Raw genomic sequence first — 19,018 nt, forward strand, 5'->3', positions numbered from 1 at the left:
TAGATAGCTCACAGCAGCAAGGAAGCGGAGAAACCGGTTTCCCCAACAGCCAGGATATGTTTATCACCCTGGACCTGGAACCAGTAACACCCGAACTCACCCAAGGCGTGCTCCCAGACCCTGAGGGCACACAGGGGACCTCTGGTGAGTGTACCTTTGTAAATATTACACATGGTTTAAAAGCAAGCGTGTTTAATGATTAATTTGCCCTGGCAATCGTGGCCAGTACAGCTACTGGAAAAGTCTGTTAACGTGTACGGGGATGGAGCAAAAATCCTCCAGGGACATCTCCAGAAAGCTCTCCTTCATGTACTCCAAAGCCTTTGCAAAAGGTTTCTGGGGAGGGCTGCCTTATCCCGTCCGCCATGGTAGGACACTTTACCACGCCAGGCCAGTAGCACGTAGTCTGGAATCATTGCATAACAAAGCATGGCAGCGTATGGTCACGGTGTTTGCTGGCATGCAGACAACATCCATTCCTTATCGCTCTTTGTTATCCTCAGGAGAGTGATATCATTCACGGTCACCTGGTTGAAATGGGGCGATTTTATTAAGGGGACATTCAGAGGTGCCCATTCCTGCTCAGCTGAACAGAAATGTTCCCCGCTGTTAGCCACGTGGTGAGGGGGAGGGGGGAAGTGATCATCCCCGAGAATTGGGTGTGGGGGGGAGGGGGGTTAGTTGGGTTTGTGCTGCATGTTAACCCGGAAACCGCAGCCCCTCCTTTTACATCGCAAACCCATTTTAAATGGCCAACCCAATGGGTGCTTGGTATGGGAAATGAGGGCGCTACTGTTTGAAACCATTCCCACATGTTAAGAAGGTTAAAAAAGCCAAAAGACTGTGGCTTACCATGGCTGCCTGCAAGCCGAAATCTGTTGCCTGGCACTGCGTGAGTGATCTCTCACACCAAACCGGCAGGCCCTCAATATAAGAGGAAAAATGTGACCCTGTAACGAAAGCACATGTGCTGTGTAATGTGAACAGCAAAATCACGTGAAAGAGTGTACCCATTGTTCTCTAAAATGTCTTTTTTAACCACCTCTCCCTTCTCCTCCACCAGCTGCAAATGTTTCTCCTTCACAGAGGCTAGCGAAGATTAGAAGGAGAAAACGGCGGACTCGGGATGATATGTTCTCGGAGCTCCAGATGTCTTCCCACGCTGACAGAGCACAGCAGAATGCGTGGAGGCAGTCAATGTCAGACTACAGAAAAGCACAATATGAACGAGAGGAGAGGTGGCGGGCTGAATCGCGGGATGAACAGAGCAAGTGGCGGGCTGAAGATGATAGGTGGCGTCAGCTTGCAGACAGAAGGCAAGAGTCGATGGTCCGGCTGCTGGAGCATCAAACTGATATGCTCCAGCGTATGGTTGAGCTGCAGGAAAGGCAGCAGGAGCAGAGACTGCCGCTACAGCCCCTGTGTAACCAACAGCCCTCCTCCCCAAGTTCCATAGCCTCCTCACCCAGACGCCCAAGAACACAGTGGGGGGGGCCTCCGGCCACCCAGTCACTTCACCCCAGATGATTGCCTGAGCATCAGAAGGCTGGCCTTCAATAAGAGTTAGTTTTAAACTGCAGTGTGTCCTTTTCCTTCCCTCCTCCCCCACCCATCCCGGGCTACCTTCGCAATTATCCCCCTAGTTGTGTGATGAATTAATAAAGAATGCATGAATGCGAAGTAACAATGACTTTATTGCCTCTGCAAGCGGTGCTCAAGGGGGGAGAGGGGAGGGGAGTGGGGGTGGTTGGTTTACAGGGAAGTAGAGTGAACCAGGTGGGTGGGGGCGGAGGGTTCATCAAGGAGAAACAAACAGAAGTTTCACACCGTAGCCTGGCCAGTCACAAAACTCATTTTCAAAGCTTCTCTGATGCGCACCGTGCCCTGCTGTGCTCTTCTAACCGCCCTGGTGTCTGGCTGCGCGTAATCAGCGGCCAGGCGATTTGCCTCAACCTCCCACCCCGCCATAAATGTCTCCCCCTTACTCTCACAGTTATTGTGGAGCGCACAGCAAGCAGCAATAACAATGGGGATATTCTTTTCGCTGAGGTCTGAGCGAGTCAGTAAGCTGCACCAGCGCGCTTTTAAATGTCCAAATGCACATTCCAGCACCATTCGGCACTTGCTCAGCCTGTAGTTGAACAGGTCCTGACTACTGTCCAGGCTGCCTGTGTACGGCTTCATGAGCCATGGCATTAAGGGGTAGGCTGGGTCCCCAAGGATCACGATAGGCATTTCAACATCCCCAACGGTTAGTTTCTGGTCTGGGAAGAAAGTCCCTTCCTCCAGCTTTCGAAACAGACCAGAGTGCCTGAAGACGCGAGCATCATGTACCTTTCCCGGCCATCCCACGTTGATGTTGGTGAAACGTCCCTTGTGATCCACCAGGGCTTGCAGCACCATAGAAAAGTACCCCTTGCGGTTTATGTACTCGGTGGCTTGGTGCTCCGGTGACAAGATAGGGATATGCGTTCCGTCTATCGCCCCACCACAGTTTGGGAATCCCATTGCAGCAAAACCATCCACTATGGCCTGCACGTTTCCCAGAGTCACTACCCTTGATATCAGCAGGTCTTTGATTACCCTGGCAACTTGGATCACAGCAGCCCCCACAGTAGATTTGCCCACTCCAAATTGATTCCCGACTGACCGGTAGCTGTCTGGCGTTGCAAGCTTCCACAGGGCTATCGCCACTCGCTTCTCAACTGTGAGGGCTGCTCTCATCCTGGTATTCTGGCGCTTCAGGGCAGGGGAAAGCAAGTCACAAAGTTCCACGAAAGCGCCCTTACGCATGCGAAAGTTTCGCAGCCACTGGGAATCGTCCCACACCTGCAACACGATGCGGTCCCACCAGTCTGTGCTTGTTTCCCGGGCCCAGAATCGGCGTTCCATGGCATGAACCTGCCCCAGTAACACCATGATTTGCACATTGCTGGGGCCTGTGTCTTGTGAGAGGTCTATGTCCATGTCAATTTCCTCATCACTCTCGTCGCCGCGCTGCAATCGCCTCCTCGGCTGGTCCTGGTTTTGCTTTGGCATGTCCTGGCTCTGCATATACTCCAGGACAATGCGCGTGGTGTTCATAGTGTTCATAATTGCCGCAGTGATCTGAGCGGGCTCCATGATCCCAGTGCTATGGCGTCTGGTCTGAAAAAAGGCGGGAAACTAGTATCTGACGGACGGAGGGAGGGGCGAGTGACGACATGGCGTACAGGTACAGGGAATTAAAATCAACAAAGGTGGCTGTGCATCAGGGAGAAACACAAACAACTGTCACACAGAATGCCCCCCGCAAAGATTGAACTCAAAACCCTGGGTTTAGCAGGCCGTTGATTTCACGGAGGGAGGGGGAAGCAAATGAATACAGAAGAAATCTATTTTTTACATCTTAAGCTGGCAGATGACGGTGCAGCATGACTGATAGCCCTCAGCATCTTCTGGGCGCTTGGCAGAAAATAGCGTACTACGACTGATAGCCATCATCGTCATTGGGAAGGCAGCAGAATATGACTGGGGGACATTCGGAGTTTCAGCCACTGCAGTACGACGACGACGGATACCAGTCGTAATACACCATCTTCTGCCAGAAGGCAAGGGGCTGCTGCTATGTAGCAATGCAGCCCCACATCTGCCAGCCCCATGTCTGCCAGCACCCAGATCGCCGATGAAGGCTACCAGTCATACTGCACCATCTACTGCCAAAAGGCAATTAGCTGCTGCTGCTGTGTAGCAATGCAGTACCACGTCTGCCGGCACCCAGATGACATATGGTGACGGTGAGCTGAGCTGAGCAGGCTCCATGCTTGCCGTGGTATGTTGTCTGCACAGGTAACCCAGGTAAAAAGGCGCGAATCGATTGTCTGCCGTTGCTTTGACGGAGGGGGAAGGGCCTGACGACATGTACCCAGAACCCCCCGCGACACTGTTTTGCATCATTCGGGCATTGGGATCTCAACCCAGAATTCCAATGGGCGGCGGAGACTGCGGGAACTGTGGGATAGCTACCCATAGTGCAACGCTCCAGAAGTCGACGCTAGCCTCGGTACTGTGGACACGGTCCGCCGACTTAATGCACTTAGAGCATTTTATGTGGGGACACACACAATCGGCTGTATACAACCGATTTCTATAAAACCGGCTTCTATAAATTCGACCTAATTTCGTAGTGTAGACATACCCTAAGTGGTCTCAATGCCACTAGCAGGGACAGAACACCACACTCAGGATGTGTGTGGGTTACAACAGCATGATACTATATGTCAGAACTAGTAATTCAAAAATATGTTTATATGGGATGGATTAAAATTTCGAGTTAAGGATATTTTACTTAAAATTTAACTTATTTACATTGTTAATTTTTTAAAAAATAACTTATATCTTAAGCCAATCAAAATGAAATATTTAATTAAACTAAGGTTTTTTTCCTAATCAAATGCTTGACTCTCTCCAAAGAGAATGGCTGTAAATGTTGCAATGTGGGACCATTGTACCACAAAAGGGGTAATATCCTGATAATACATCTGTAACTTTGGTGCAGTGCATCTATAATAAACTTGACTGGAGAGCAGATAGTCAAAGAAAGAAAGAGAGACCAAAGGATCTGATCTTTTTCTCTCCTCTGTATGTACAGGTGTAGGAATTCTTGTCTTTTCCCACTCTGTAACCTACCTAAAGCTATCTGAAATGCCAGAATTCCCCCAAATGAGCCCAGAAACTGGAGACTTGGTAACAATTTTTATAGACGGTCAGATTTGAAATAAAACTTTGGCACAATGGACCTCCCACTTCATCCCACTCCCCCCCAAAAATGAGTACAAACAGTACACTAATCTCTACAATTAAAAAAAGCACACTTGCTTAACAAAAGAGACTCAGTCATAAAGTTGCATACTAGTCAATCTGAAATGCCACTGAGTACCATTATATAAGAATGTTCCATACATCTGAATTGCAGCTCTGTTCTCCCTGCTTTCGGAGATGGTTCACATATGTGTACACTACAGAGTAGAAATTTTGTATAACAGAGGCCTGATTCACATGAAAACAAAGTTGAAACATGTGGAATGCATTCAGTATAGACAGCACCAAATTTTCTATAGCATAGACAGCAAGGGCATGGGAAGCTGGTACTTAATCACAAATGGATATAAATGCATTACTGCTAACTGAAGCAATGGTTAAAGAAATTTATATCCTAGACAACCCAACATTAGAAAAAGGCAAACCACCACTCTCACTAAATAACAGAGGAAATGCCAAAACCACCAGTACAATCCCTAGTGTATGAATGATGAAGCCAGAAGCAGTTGCAGGAAGAATATCATCCAGACCTTGGCCCCTGTGTCTCAGAAATAAATCCAGAAACGAGGAGACAGAATGTTTCCCCTCCTGTGCACTCTCTTATTTCATTTTCACAACAATACTATTTAATCCACACAACCTCCTTCCCCCACCGGAACATTGTTTAAAAAATTCCAAACACAGGTAAAGTTGCTAAGTGATGTTTTACAACATATTACACAATCATTTACACAACCCAGGGAATCTTACCTGCTGCTCGCATAGAAAACAAATGCACTGCACTTATCAAATGTAAGGAATGGCTTTACAACTCAAACTGGTTCTAAGAAAGATGTTTATTTTTAAAAGGAGTGGGGGAGAAATTAATACACATCAATGTATTACAGCAGGGGTGGGAAAACTACGGCCCACGGGCCGCGTCCAGCCCATCAGGCCTTTTAATCTGGCCCTGGAGCTCCCGCCGGGTAGCAGGGTTGGGGGCTTGCCCCATTCCGTACGTGCCGTGGCTCCACGTGGCTCCTGGAAGCCGGCTCTGGGCGGCGCTTACCTCAAGCAGCTCCCGGAAGCAGCGGCATGTCCCCCCTCTGGCTTCTACGCGTAGGGGCAGCCAGGTGACTCCTCACGCTGCCCCCGCCCCAAGCGCCGGCTCTGCAGCTCCCATTGGCTGGAAACCATGGCCAATGGGAGCTGTAGAGGCAGTGGTGCCTGTGGACAGGGCAGCGCGCAGATCCGCGTGGCCACGCCTCCGCGTAAGAGCCGGAGGGGGGACATGCCGCTGCTTCCGGGAGCTGCTTGAGGTAAGCGCCGCCCGGAGCCTGCACCCCTGACCTCCTGCTGTGCCCCAACTCCCTCCCCCACCCCTGATCCCCCTCCCACCTTCTGAACCGCTCAGTCGCAGCCCAGAGCACCCTCCTGCACCCCAAACCCCTCATCCCCAGCCCCACCCGAGAACCTGCACCTCCAGGCGGAGCCCTCACCCCCTCCCACATCCCAACCCCCTGGGCCAGTCCGGAGCCCCCTCCCGCACCCTGAACTCCTCATTTCTGGCCCCAGCCAGAGCCCTCTCTTTCTCCCGCACCCCAACCTCCAATTTTGTGAGCATTCATGGCCCACCATACAATTTCCATAGCCAGATGTGTCCCTCAGGTCAAAAAGTTTGCCCACCCCTGTATTACAGCCATGAGTATCTGACAGCTATAGTACCTGATGTCATCATTTCCAGAGTCTGGGCTACATTATTCAGCCTACAGGAGGAGGAGGATTGTGGGGAATCATTCTGGAGTGAAATTTCATACATGTTCTGACGGTAGTTGTCATCTTTATAAAGTATATTTAAAAAATCAGCTTATTTTTTTCTTTAATTACAGGAGGGGGATAGATACATTGAAAACTTAATCTGCTTGTTTGTCAAATAATCATTTGTCTGGAGTTGAAAAAATGAATTAAAGACATATCTACTAGTAAATAGAGTACTAAATCTGTTCCAAATTCTAAATGTGAGAACCAGCGAGTGAGTCTTTCCACTGACTTCAGTGAGCTTGGATCAGGCCCTTAAAGAAAATTGAGGTTCTGTCAGAAAAATGCAAAAAAGCGAGAGAACACAAACAGGATCTTCTGACACCACCTGGAGGGTACGCTGTGAATTAAGAAATTGTAGGGGATATAGAACTGATTTTTACCAAATGTTCAGTAGCAAATGTAAACTATACTGTTGCATATCACATTCACCTATGATGCTTTTTCTCTGGAGGGATTGTGGTCCTTGTTTCTGCCTATATGAAGGATCATCTTTACCTGTACATTTCCTTATTTGTATCATTTAAAGCAAACAAAGCCCATCCTTACCCTCCCCGCCCCCCATAATGAGACTTTAAAGCTTTTCAGTGGAAAATTGGTAGTGTTCATTGTAGAGCTAATCATATTCATGTTAAAAAATGCACTATATTGTGTGTGTGCTCAAAGTTATGGCATATATCCCCTACCCACCCAATTGCTTCCAGGAGTTACATATGTTCTGCAGCTCACAGTAGCCCAGAATCCCCCATAGCACTGTACATCACAAGGATTCCCCTGTCACCGCCATCTTGCCTCCCACGTGGCACCTCTGCCAAGATTTGGGAGGGGCCTTCAACATGGCAGCCTGTGGCCTGCACTAGAAGAATTTTCTTGCAGCCAGCTAAGGGATTATTGTGGTCTACAGGCTTGGGGGGGTGGAGGGGGAAGACAGGTGTGTGCGTGCAGATACTCTATCCTATAATACTGTGTGGTACCCATTTGGGAACACATGCATAGCTCACCTATAGTTATGCCACTCACGGGTGATATGATGAACTTGAACTCAAACTCAGGCCAATAAGACCATCACATCACTTGCACTGAGGTTTCAAACATCCCAAAGTCCTTCAGATCTGGGCTTTTGGTTCAGGCACATTTTAACATTTACAAACACACATATGTATCTCTGGCATTTGTTAGGGGTACACAAAACACTACCAGGAAATAGGAAATGGAGTATTATGACTACAGAAAGACAATCCATAATGAAGTAGTTTCCTACTAAAGATTGGATCTGGAGTATTTCAAATAAAACCAGTTGTTGAATTTTGGAGAGAGGAGTTTAATTATGGAAAATCACCAAGGAGACAAAGTAAAGCTAGAGAATGAAAACACTGTACATTTATTTTCCTCCTGTTTTAGCCAACTTGATGTCACACCCTCTTTCACCCATCTACTGATGATGATACATGGATTTGCAAGCCTCCTCTGTGAATCAGTGTAACAATTGGTTATCCTAATGCAGGTGCTCCCTCTACAGGCCATGTCAACATTTTTTTTTAAGCAAGTACATGTAGACTGAAATGTTCTCTCAGGGGTCGGCAACGTTTGGCACATGACTCGCCAGGGTAAGCACCCTGGTGGGCTGGGCCAGTTTATTTACCTGCTGATGCAGCAGGTTCGGCCGATCGCGGCCCCCACTCACCCACGCCGCTTCCACCAGTAAAAGAACCCCTTGCAAAATAAATGAGGGTATGCATAACAAGTTCAGCAATACTGTTAAAATAAATGGATGGTTTAATCTTCTATCTGAATGAAAACTGTTGATAAATGTATTTATTTCTCACAAAAGGTGTTGATTTGACAGCCCTGGATACTGAAGTCCTTTAATTTCAGAATAGGTACATCACAGACAGTATAAAAGTATAAATGTCTACAGCAACCCACCAGTGTGATTCAAGTCTGTCCTGCAGAGTTCCCGAGTAGGAGGCAAAAACGTAGTATAACCTTCTTCAAGCCTATTCATTCCTTTGTGACAGACAAAGCAGCAAATAAGTACCAGCTGTAATGGTGGTTTTGGTGGTATGGACCTCTGTCAGTTAGGAACTGAATTGAAACCAAGAAATTTTAGTTAAGATGTTGAACAGCTGTCATATGATCTGTGTTTTGGAATATATAGTTTCTGACTCAAATCCCTGGTAATTTTTATGTACAATTATTCCCATTTTGTTTTTTTATCTTAAATAGAATTGTTAAGCATACACTTAGATTTATGTATGTTTTAAGATATCATATAAGCTGGATTGACTGTCTCATCCTGGATTTTTTCAGGAATGTATAATAAATACAATACAATAATAAAGTTCTAAATGAAAGAATGGTCACTACCTCAAGTATATCAGTTCATGAGTTAAGTTACTAGATGATAACTGATTTATGTCTCTCTTTTCAGGGAGAGCTTGGAGCAAGGGGACTGCCAGGACCTTCTGGGCCTAGGGGAATAGGAATATCTGGTCCAAAGGTTTGTCAGAATCCATTTTGTAGATTTGTGATCTTTATGGATGCCTGAGACCAGACATGACCTCACCTACACTGGTGTAACTTCTTTGACTACTGGATTTGCACTGGTATGACTGAGATCAGAATCATGCCTAAAAGATAAAGGCCCTGATTCTGTACCTATTTATGCATGTGATGAATCCCATTGAGTTCAATGGGACTACTCATATGATTAAAGTTAAGCACACATGCAGGTGTTTGTGAGATTGGGGCCTAAAATTGAATAGATAATCAAACCAATAAAGCCGCTAATTAAATTTAGTAACACAGACTGTGTTTGCTTCTGTTTATTTCTGTTCTGTTTCTTTTTAGGAGTTTCCTTTGAGGAGGCTTTTTTAAAGTATATATATATATATATATATATATACAAAGTGGGTGTAAAACATTCTGATGGGGTAGCATTGTATGCTTGTTCTACACACATGTGCAACTGAATACACAAGGGGCAAAGCAGTGGAGATATCAGATCCTCTGTAAACACAACGGGTGGGCTGTCGTGCACATTAACCTGTTGTGTGTCACCAGGGCCGGCTCCAGCATTTCTGCCGCCCCAAGTATATATATATACACCAGCAATTCTTGCCCAATTAAATCTAAACCCAAGTCACCACATTAATGAATAAAAGATATTACCTCACCTACTTTCTCTCTCTAATATCCTGGGACCAACCTGGCTACAACAACACGGCAAACTATATTTAAAAATAGTAATATATGGATTGAGAACAAAAATTGCCAGCAAAAACTAGTGTCAGAAAATATACTACGTACACTAAACTTAATAAGGAGTAACAGAATTAAAAAATTGTTTTAAATGGAAAGAGGACAATCATTTTATCTTAAGAATGTTGTGGCCCTGATTGAAGCATGTTCTACCCAAGTCTCAAAATAGTCTTTTCACCAACATGCTATATTTTATACAAACTCAACCTAAAAATAAATCTGTGTACAACCTTGCACATCTCTAGCCACAAACCACAGCAACTGCTTTTCAGTGTTTGCTAACAGCTGGAAGATTCATGAGCTAAACAGCTGCATATAAAGATTCTTAAGACATCTGAGTTATGCAGCACTTCTAAATAGTATCTGCAGAATACTGGCACTTCACACAACATTGGAGATACTCCATTTACTGTATTGGAGAAACAACAAAATAGTAAGATGGACTAAGACAATTTGATTCTATGATTCTATGTATTGAGAGACCCCAGGGAAATAGGGAGAGAACAGCCCTTGTATTTCCTAAAGCACAAGGGCTGCAGTTCTTCCTGGCCCTTACATCTTTCTCCTCCACTGTGTAAGGACCAGGCAGAATGTGACTCTGAATCAGCATGCCCAGGCCCCACCAGATGTGTCACAATAGTGACGTTTGGCATACCTGGACATGTGACACACAGGGCCGGCTCCAGGCACCAGCTTAACAAGCAGGTGCTTGGGGCAGCCAAGGGAGAGGGGCGGCACCTGCGGCAATTCGGGGGCGGCAGGTCCCTTACTCCCTCTATCGCGGCTTTTTTTTTTGCTTGGGGCGGCAGAAATGCTGGAGCCGGCCCTGGTGACACACAACAGGTTAATGTGCACGACAGCTCACCCGTTGTGTTTACAGAGGATCTGATATCTCCACTGCTTTGCCCCTTGTGTATTCAGTTGCACATGTGTGTAGAACAAGCATACAATGCTACCCCATCAGAATGTTTTACACCCACTTTGTACAGTGGAAAACCAGGCTCAGCTTCATTGGTATAATTCATTCTTTAAAACTTTGGGATGAGTTATCTCCTTGGTTACCGTGGTGTATACAGGAGTAACTACTGAACTCAAGAACTACCTCAGTGTAAACTGTGTCAACCAGAGGAAAATCAGGGTCAGAATCTTAGGCCTGGTCTACACTGCTGCTTAAGCCAATGCAAATTATGTCACTCACGGATGTGAAAAAATCACCTCCTTGAGCGACGTAGCTTACATCGACCTAACCTGGGGTCTACACCGCCCTATGTCAGAAGGAGACACTCTCCCACGGATTTAGCTTCCGCCTCTCGGGGAGGTGGAGTATTGAAGTCCACAGGAGAGCAGTGCCGATTTAGCATGCTAGTGTAGATAAGCCCTTACAGTTTTAAAATGCTTCTACTCTTATCTTTGCTTGTGGTAAATGTGTGTTGATTAAGAGTAATGTTAGTAATTGAGAGTCCTCAAACTAATTCTTCTCTTTTTGCTGCACAATTCTTAACAGGGAGCTGTGGGACAGAAGGGTTTGCCAGGTCCACCTGGCCCTCAAGGGGATAGCATACAAGGAAGCAAGGTAACCAAATTTAACATGATGTATAGCCAAGAGTTCTCTATTTAAAATAGTCTTTTGCAGAGATTCCTTGTTTCTTTTTTGTTGTGCGTAAATTCAGTGTAGAGGGCAGTTTTAACCCCTAAGTTGATGGGTTGTTTATGAATTATTTACTTCAACTATTCACCTTTTGTTATTTGTGGTGTGTGATTGGTCACCTAAATTAATCTGAATTATGTCTGCTGTCCGATTAATACTTTTTAACCACGAAAAGTAAGTCTCAGTTTTACAAGATGCTATTTATTTATTTGGATTTGTAATACTCTATAATAAGAGGGTGTCCACAGGCCCCTGGACATGCGGGGCAAAAGGGGCAATTGCCTAGGGGCCTGGGTGATTTAAAAAGGCCCGGGGGCCCCTGGCCGCCGCCGTTGCAGCAGCGGCGGCCGGGCTCATCGGGCCCTTTTAAATCGCCCAGGTGGGCCACAGGGCACCTACGTGCGTAAGACCGCTCTAGACCCCGCGGGCCTGTGTAGGCAGTCCCAGAAGTGACAGGGGCCCAGAATTTCTGTCGGCAGGCCTGGGTGTCCATTCATTGCTCTGAGCACCCTTTACCATATTTTAAAAATACACTGACAGACCTGTCATTTATCCCCAGATTAAATCAAATAACCCAGAGACATCATAAATATAACAGAAGTTAACCAGCCTCCGGCACAATCCCTCTCCCCGCCCCCGGTATCAAGCCCCAGCCATCACTTATGAGTGGGGGAGCAAAGTGAACCTTGTAATGCACTTTGAGGGTTAACAACCTGGCTGCTATGAACAAAGGTAGGGAAGCAAGTTTTTAATGGCCAGAGCCTTAATGAAGAACACCACAAGTGCCAATCTTTATTTTCTAAATCAATGGGAGTACATACACGCTTAAGTGTATACTTAAATGCTTTGCTGTTTCAAGAATAGCATGTTCAGCATTTTGCAGGATTAAGCCCCAGTGACGAGGTGCACTGGCATAGCTGTGTTGAGAAATGCACCTTCTGTTCCCATTTGGCAATGGTTCCAGAATATATTATGTGGAATGTATCTGACTAAATCTTGTGGTTACAGTGGGTTTAGCTATAGCAAGGAGATTAGCCAAACCAAGTGGAAATGTTTCAGTGGTTGAAATGCATCTAAAATGCAGGAAAAATAATCTGCAGAATATACAGTATTTGTGCAAATCCACATTTTTTCAGTTACAGGAGAAAGAATCTGAGTGTGTTCCCTACTTTGGTAGCTAAAAGGTAGCCAAAACATTCTCTAGAGGAGTAGTCATGTATGTACACAACTTTAAATGTTGCCTCTATCCCATTGTGAGATAAATTCAAAACATGCAGTATTTTTGAGATGTGCGGTAATAGTTTTACTACTGAGGGTTTTTAAGGTGGTAACTATGATCCACTGAAAAACACATTTAATAATGTGGGCTATTGAAATAAGATTTTTGTCCTTGCATTTGAGACAATTACTATAATAATGTGGCTGAACATACACAGCTGGCCCTAGAATTTTGTAGAGTCCAGTGAGTTGTGTCAGGATGATTAGTGAATTATATAATCATTTAAATTACTAAAGTCTTTAATCTTTCTTTCTTAGCACTGTGGCACTTGTCTTGACACTCCAGTAACTGTTTTCTCCATCCATTGAAATCTGTCTTGGTGCCTCAGTGGTGCCAATCACTGATCTTTTTCAGAAGTACAGTGCCCATTTTTTGTTTGGGCAATAGCAAATTTCAACCTAAGAAGTTATTACTTATGTGGAACTCTGTGCTTGTAGAGAGAATGGAGCATAGGAGAAGAGATCAGTTACACAAATCTGATAAAAGTATAATAGGAAAGCCCTGTCAATGCTGCTGTTTTTGTGCAGAAGCCACTGTGTATCTTGCCCAAATCCACAATCAGTTCAGAGTCTAGATCAATGCTCTAGCAGGAAGTTAGGGTCAGGGACCTGAAAAACAGCATTATGGCACAAGCATAATTTGCTTTCTAGGTAAGAATAAATAGCCAATTTTTAGTTGAATTATAGTATGTGGGTCAAACTGGTAAATCACTGAATATTTTTAAATTAACAAAATGTGATCTTTATTGATGTTCACTGAAAGGTAAATCCTGCTTGCCTTATACATGTGAGAAGACCTATTAGTGTTAATGGCACTGCTTGCATGAGCAGGGTTTAAGAACATAAGAATGGCCATACTGGGTCAGACCAAAGGTCCATCTAGCCCACTATCCTGTCTTCTGACAGTGGCCAATGCCAGATGCCCCAGAGGGAATGAACAGAACAGGTAATCAGCAAGTGATCCATCCCCTGTCGCCCATTCCCAGCATCTGGCAAACAGAGGCTAGGGATACCATCCTGGATAATAGCCAATGATGGACTTATCCTTCATGAACTTGTCTAGTTCTTTTTTGAACTCTGTTAGTGTCTTGGGCTTCACAACATCCTCTGGCAAGGAGTTCCACAGGTTGACTGTGCATTGTGTTTGGCCTTATGTTCCGCAGTCATAAGGAATGAAATTCACTATTTCTTGAACAAAGCCTCCTTGGACTTTGTATGGAGTACTAAACAGGGAATAGCTATCATTGGAGATTTTAAAGAGCAGGTTAGACAAACTCCTATCAGCAATGGTCTAGATAATGCTTAGTCCTGCCATGAGTGCAGCAAGGGACTGGAATAGATGACCTCAAAGTCCCTTCCAGTCCTATGATTCTATGATTGAATTCACCTGCTCAGTCTCTGGGTAGGGCACAGAGCTGAACTGCCACCCCTCCATAACCACTGTTGCAGCCTAGCAGATGGAATGATAGAAGAGCACTCTCTGTGACTCTTCAGTGGGGTCACAAGAACTGCATAAGTGCTGATCTTTCAATTTCTTCCCTGGCCCAGCTGCAATGACCTCCTCCACACCAGTCTATGTGGAGCCAGCACTGAAGCACCTCTCTGGCACGCTGGCAGTCTGGAGGCAAAACTGTGCAACCATGCCATGTGTACCTGTAACAGGGTGCAGGTGGGCCCCTCTATCTTCTGCCACTTCTGCACCCATAAGACAGCCAGAGACCTCTGCTTTGGTGCAATCACCCATGCTCTTTATTTACAGTAGAAGTTCCCACCACTTTGTAGCTACAGACAACGTCAGGCTTACAGCCTCTGGGACTGCTAGCTTCTTCAGCCAGCAGGGGAGAGCAGCCTTTAACTCCCTGGCTCCTCCCTTTCCTCTCCCCCTGGCTTCCTTCCTTCCTGTAGCCCCTGGCTGACGAGGCTGGCAGCTGTTCCCTGTTTAGGCCTGGGCTTACTCACCCAGCTCCAATTCCCCTTTACTGATTGGAGCTGGCATGACAGAGGGCTGGCTCAGGGTTTCCTACCCAGCACCCTGTCACATACCTCCCCCGCTTATGAACCACCAGGTTCGTCGTTCCTTGGCCGCTCTGCCCTCTTCCGGTGGGGTTCGTCTGGGTAAGCCTCTCCATCTCTTTTGGGCGATCACCAGCATCATCTCCTGGAGGTTCCTTCATCCCCCACCTGCAAAAAGTACACTGGTTGGGGGGTGGTGGTGGTGGTGGATGTCCCCATAGCTCTGCCGCCACCCACAGGTCCTCACACCAATCACACCCTAGCAGGCATCCCTTCTCCTTTATCCCCTTTTCTTCCGGTAGTGGGTCGAGGCCAATCCTGACCTCCTGCTGGACACCCCAGGTTCTCCCAAGCCACCAAGTGGGGTCCCTGTTTCTTCTCTTGGAGCTGCGTCATGGGGAGCTCCAGTTGCCCCTTTACTCCCTCTAAGGGGCTTGGGCTGGCCATCTCCCCTGCACCTCCTTCCCCTCGGTCTACCCTATCTGGGCTCTGTTGTCTAGGGTTCTCATGTTCATTACTCTGAGAACCTTGCTCCTCTTCGTCCCTGGGGCTTCTCAGTCTAGGGGTCCATGCCTCCTTCTTTGGGGAACCTTTCCTTTTCCCTCTGGGGGGAGGGCCCCAGTCCATACCTAACACAACAGGGCATGGTAATCCCTCTACTACCCTGATCCGCTTCCATTTAAAGTTGCCCTGCACTTCTAGGGGCACCTGGACCACCAGGCAGTGTCTCCTGTCCCCGTAGGTACACTCCAGGGCCATCCATGCACCTGGAATTATCCAGTGCAGTTTTATCAGCCCCCTCTGGATGAGTGAGCAGGCTGAAGCTGTATCCTATGGGGTTTCCTCCCTGCCCTCACTGGGAAGGTGGACAGCCTCTACCCCCCTGTCCACCCTCCAGCATTAGCCCAGCCAAAAAATTCAGCCCACCCACATTCCATATCTGGGCAGTCCCCCTTTTTATGTCCTGGCTGCCCACACTGTCAGCAACCAATCATGCCAGCTCTACTAGGAGCCCCTCAGGGTTCCTCCTTCCTCTCGGGGCCTTTCCCAGGAAGGGGTTCCCTCAGCTTCTTCCCCAACTCTCTGTCTTTATAGGGTCAGCCCTCCCTTTGGGGAACGTCTGCCTCCGTGTACGCCTCGGTACTGCTGCATCAACCGTATTTGGCTGATGTTGTCTGACCCAGACTCATATATTCTCAGAGAGACTGTGTAGCAATTGTTCTAGGACGAGGGCATCCATTATCTCCCCCACCGTTTGCGTCTCAGGCCTCAGCCAGCAGGTGGCCCCATCCATCAGTCTCTGAGCAAGTGCCAGAGGCCAAACAGCCCCCATCCATCAGGCCGACTGGAACTTTTGGCTGTATTTCTCCACGAACAGGCCCACCTGGTCTAGGATGGCCGCTCTCACCATCTCATAATTCCTCAAGGCTATGTAGGCCACTTGAGCTTCTCCCACCAGATAGGGAGCCAGCCATAGGGCCCAGGTGGCCCTATCCCATCCGGCACCCATGGCTACCCGCTAGGGTGACCAGATGTCCCGATTTTATAGGGACAATCCTGATTTTGGGGTATTTTTCTTATATAGGCTCCTATTACCTCCCACCCCCTGTCCTGATTTTTCACACTTGTTGTCTGGTCACCCTACTACCCGCTCGAACATACCAAGTAAGGCATCAGAGTAATCTGTCGGCCCCATTTTACAGAGTCCCAAGCCTGGTGGCCAGGTGCCATCCCTTACTGCGGGACTCACCATTCGTTGCAGGAGTTGCTGCTGAATGTTGGCCTGCTCTCTTATAAAGTCCTCTAGGCTTTCCTGCTGTTCTGCCTGCCAGGTTAGCAAGGCCTATCTCTCAGCCTGGTGGGACAGCTGGAAGCCTTGCAGGGCCTTCTGCATCTGCTCCTGCTGTTTTACAAGCCATTGCAGGGTCTCCTCCATCTCCAGACCACCAACCACATCCATTGGCTCAGGCTCCCGGACAAACCCCCATATGTAACAGGGCACAGGTGGGCCCCTCTATCATCTGCCACTTCTGCACCCACAAGCCAGCCAGAGACTCTGCTTTGGTGCAATCACCTGTGCTCTTTATTTACAGTAGAAGTTCCCACAAACTTGTAGCCACAGCAGGGCCAGCTCTGGGTTTTTTGCCACCCCAAGCAAAAAATTTGCTGCCCCAAGAGTGCAACTGCCCAAGCCCCCCCAAAAATGGCCAGAATGCCACCCCTGGAATTGTGCCGGCCCAAGCACGTGCTTGCTTTGCTGGTGCCTAGAGCCGGTCCTGAGCTACAGACAGCATCAGGCTTGCAGCCTCTAGGACTGCTAGCTTCTGCAGTCAGCAGGGGAGAGCCACCTCTGGCTCCCCAGCTACTCCCTTTCCTCTCCCCCATGGCTTCCTGCCTGCCAGCCTTTATGTAGCCCTTGGCTAACGAGGCCAGCAGCTGTTCCCCGTTTGCCACTTAGGCCTGGGCTTACTCAGCCAGCTCCAATACCCCTTTCCTGATTGGAGCTGGCACGACAGAGGGCTCGCTCCGGGTTTCCTAGCCATCACCCTGTCACAGTACCCCTCTTCACATTGGGCTTAAGTGGTGTAAATGGCTTCAACATATGAATGGAAATAGCCGCATTTCACATAGCCAGCTTTAGCTTACACCTGTCATTCTCTTGTCATTAGTCATGCTACAAACTCACCCTTCTGTCCTTTTACTATGTACATTATATCACTTTGCACTGGCTTATTCCATTTTACCAACATGTAACTTCCAGTGCCATTTATGTCCTCTCTTAATTGATCCTTCTGTTTAACACACTCATGCTGCAAGTAAATCCCTCTACTATCATTTTAGTAATTTTCATAGGTCCTTATTTCCTTCTCTGCTGTCTTTTGCTTCCCTTGTCTGAGGCTACAGGAAGAGAGCCTTACGGAAGCAGAGTCTTGCCTCAGACATTTCCATTTTCAGACCAGTCATACTTTAGCAGGAGCACACACAAACAAAACTTTGAAATGGGGTAAAGTGAAACATAAATAACTTTTCTGCATCTGCTTCAAGCCTTGTGCTTATGTTCTCATGGGAAAATGTCAGACGTATATATGTGATTTTCATTTCATAACATGTTCCATCCACATTTTAGTATCATTCTAAACCAATCTAATATTTTAGCTAGCTGTCAGTAAAACTAAAGAGCTGTGACTGCTATCTGCAGTAATTAACATTGATAAAGAGCGGCCATTTACTGGGCCACATTGCATCAATATTCCTTTTGCTTTCTTTTTATTAAAAAATGACAAAAATGTAAAATATCATATTTCTGTTTACTCTAAAGCCCTGATCAGATTACCTCTTCCCCCCCCCCCCCAGAATGTTTGATCTACAAAAGAACAGGAACGGAGGCCTGGTATGGAATCCTGGTCCCATTGAAATCAATGGGAAAACTCTCATTGACTTCACTGGGGTTAAGATTGCACTTCAGGGGTCCACAGCATTACTCCAGGTTTATGCTAGTGCAATTCCATATTTCAGCTGGGAATCGCAACCTAGAATGGTCTCAGGCTGTTCCAGCAATTATTTTTCCCTGTCACTTTAAAAAAAATGACTGCTACAACCCAGAGACTGGGGAAAGGTGGTAGAGAACACTTTGTATGACTTAAGGGCTAGTCTACACTAGAAGCGCTACCATGGTGCAGCTGCACCAATGCAGCTGCACCACTGTAGCGCGTCTGGTGACGACGCTCTAGCCAATGGGAGAGAGCTCTCCCATCAACTTAATTTCTCCACCCCCGTGAGAGGCAGTAGCTACGTTGGTGGGAGAGCTTTGACGTAGCGCTGTCTACACCAGCGCTTAGATTGGTATCACTTACATCACTCAGGGGTGTGGATTATTCAGTGTGCTTATGCAGCCTGCACTGAAACCTGTGCTGCTGTGGCCACACTGCTAATTTTAACCATGCTAGTGTGGTTACGTCTACTTATGCTGCAGTCACACTTCAGAGTGCAGTGTAGATATACCCTAACAGATCTGACTCTTCATTAGGCCTTAAAGGTATTGTACACTGTAGTAGCACTCCCTGTGGCTGTGGAAGAAGTGTTTTAAGGTAGACAAATTACTTCCTTTCTGTGGGGCTTCACTATAGAGACATCTGTTTATCATTCCTTTGGGCTTTGTAAATGCACATTACCGTTATGTAACACTTGTGACTGCTTAAGGCTGCTTAGCTGAGTTGTGGG

The 19,018-nt window shown here is 46.8% G+C and overlaps 1 protein-coding gene across 1 annotated transcript in view; it reads left to right on the forward strand.

The window, feature by feature from the left end:
• COL28A1 (collagen type XXVIII alpha 1 chain) overlaps positions 1-19,018 on the forward strand; it is a 143,847-nt gene that overhangs the window by 97,971 nt on the left and 26,858 nt on the right. The window contains exons 26-27 of the mRNA XM_024212907.2: positions 9,029-9,097; positions 11,363-11,431. Coding sequence (XP_024068675.1) covers positions 9,029-9,097; positions 11,363-11,431 — 138 coding nt within the window. The remainder of the gene's footprint in view (positions 1-9,028; positions 9,098-11,362; positions 11,432-19,018) is intronic.

Source organism: Terrapene carolina, unplaced genomic scaffold, assembly GCF_002925995.2.
Source record: "Terrapene carolina triunguis isolate 2854851 unplaced genomic scaffold, T_m_triunguis-2.0 Scaffold84, whole genome shotgun sequence".
Taxonomy (NCBI): domain Eukaryota; kingdom Metazoa; phylum Chordata; order Testudines; family Emydidae; genus Terrapene; species Terrapene triunguis.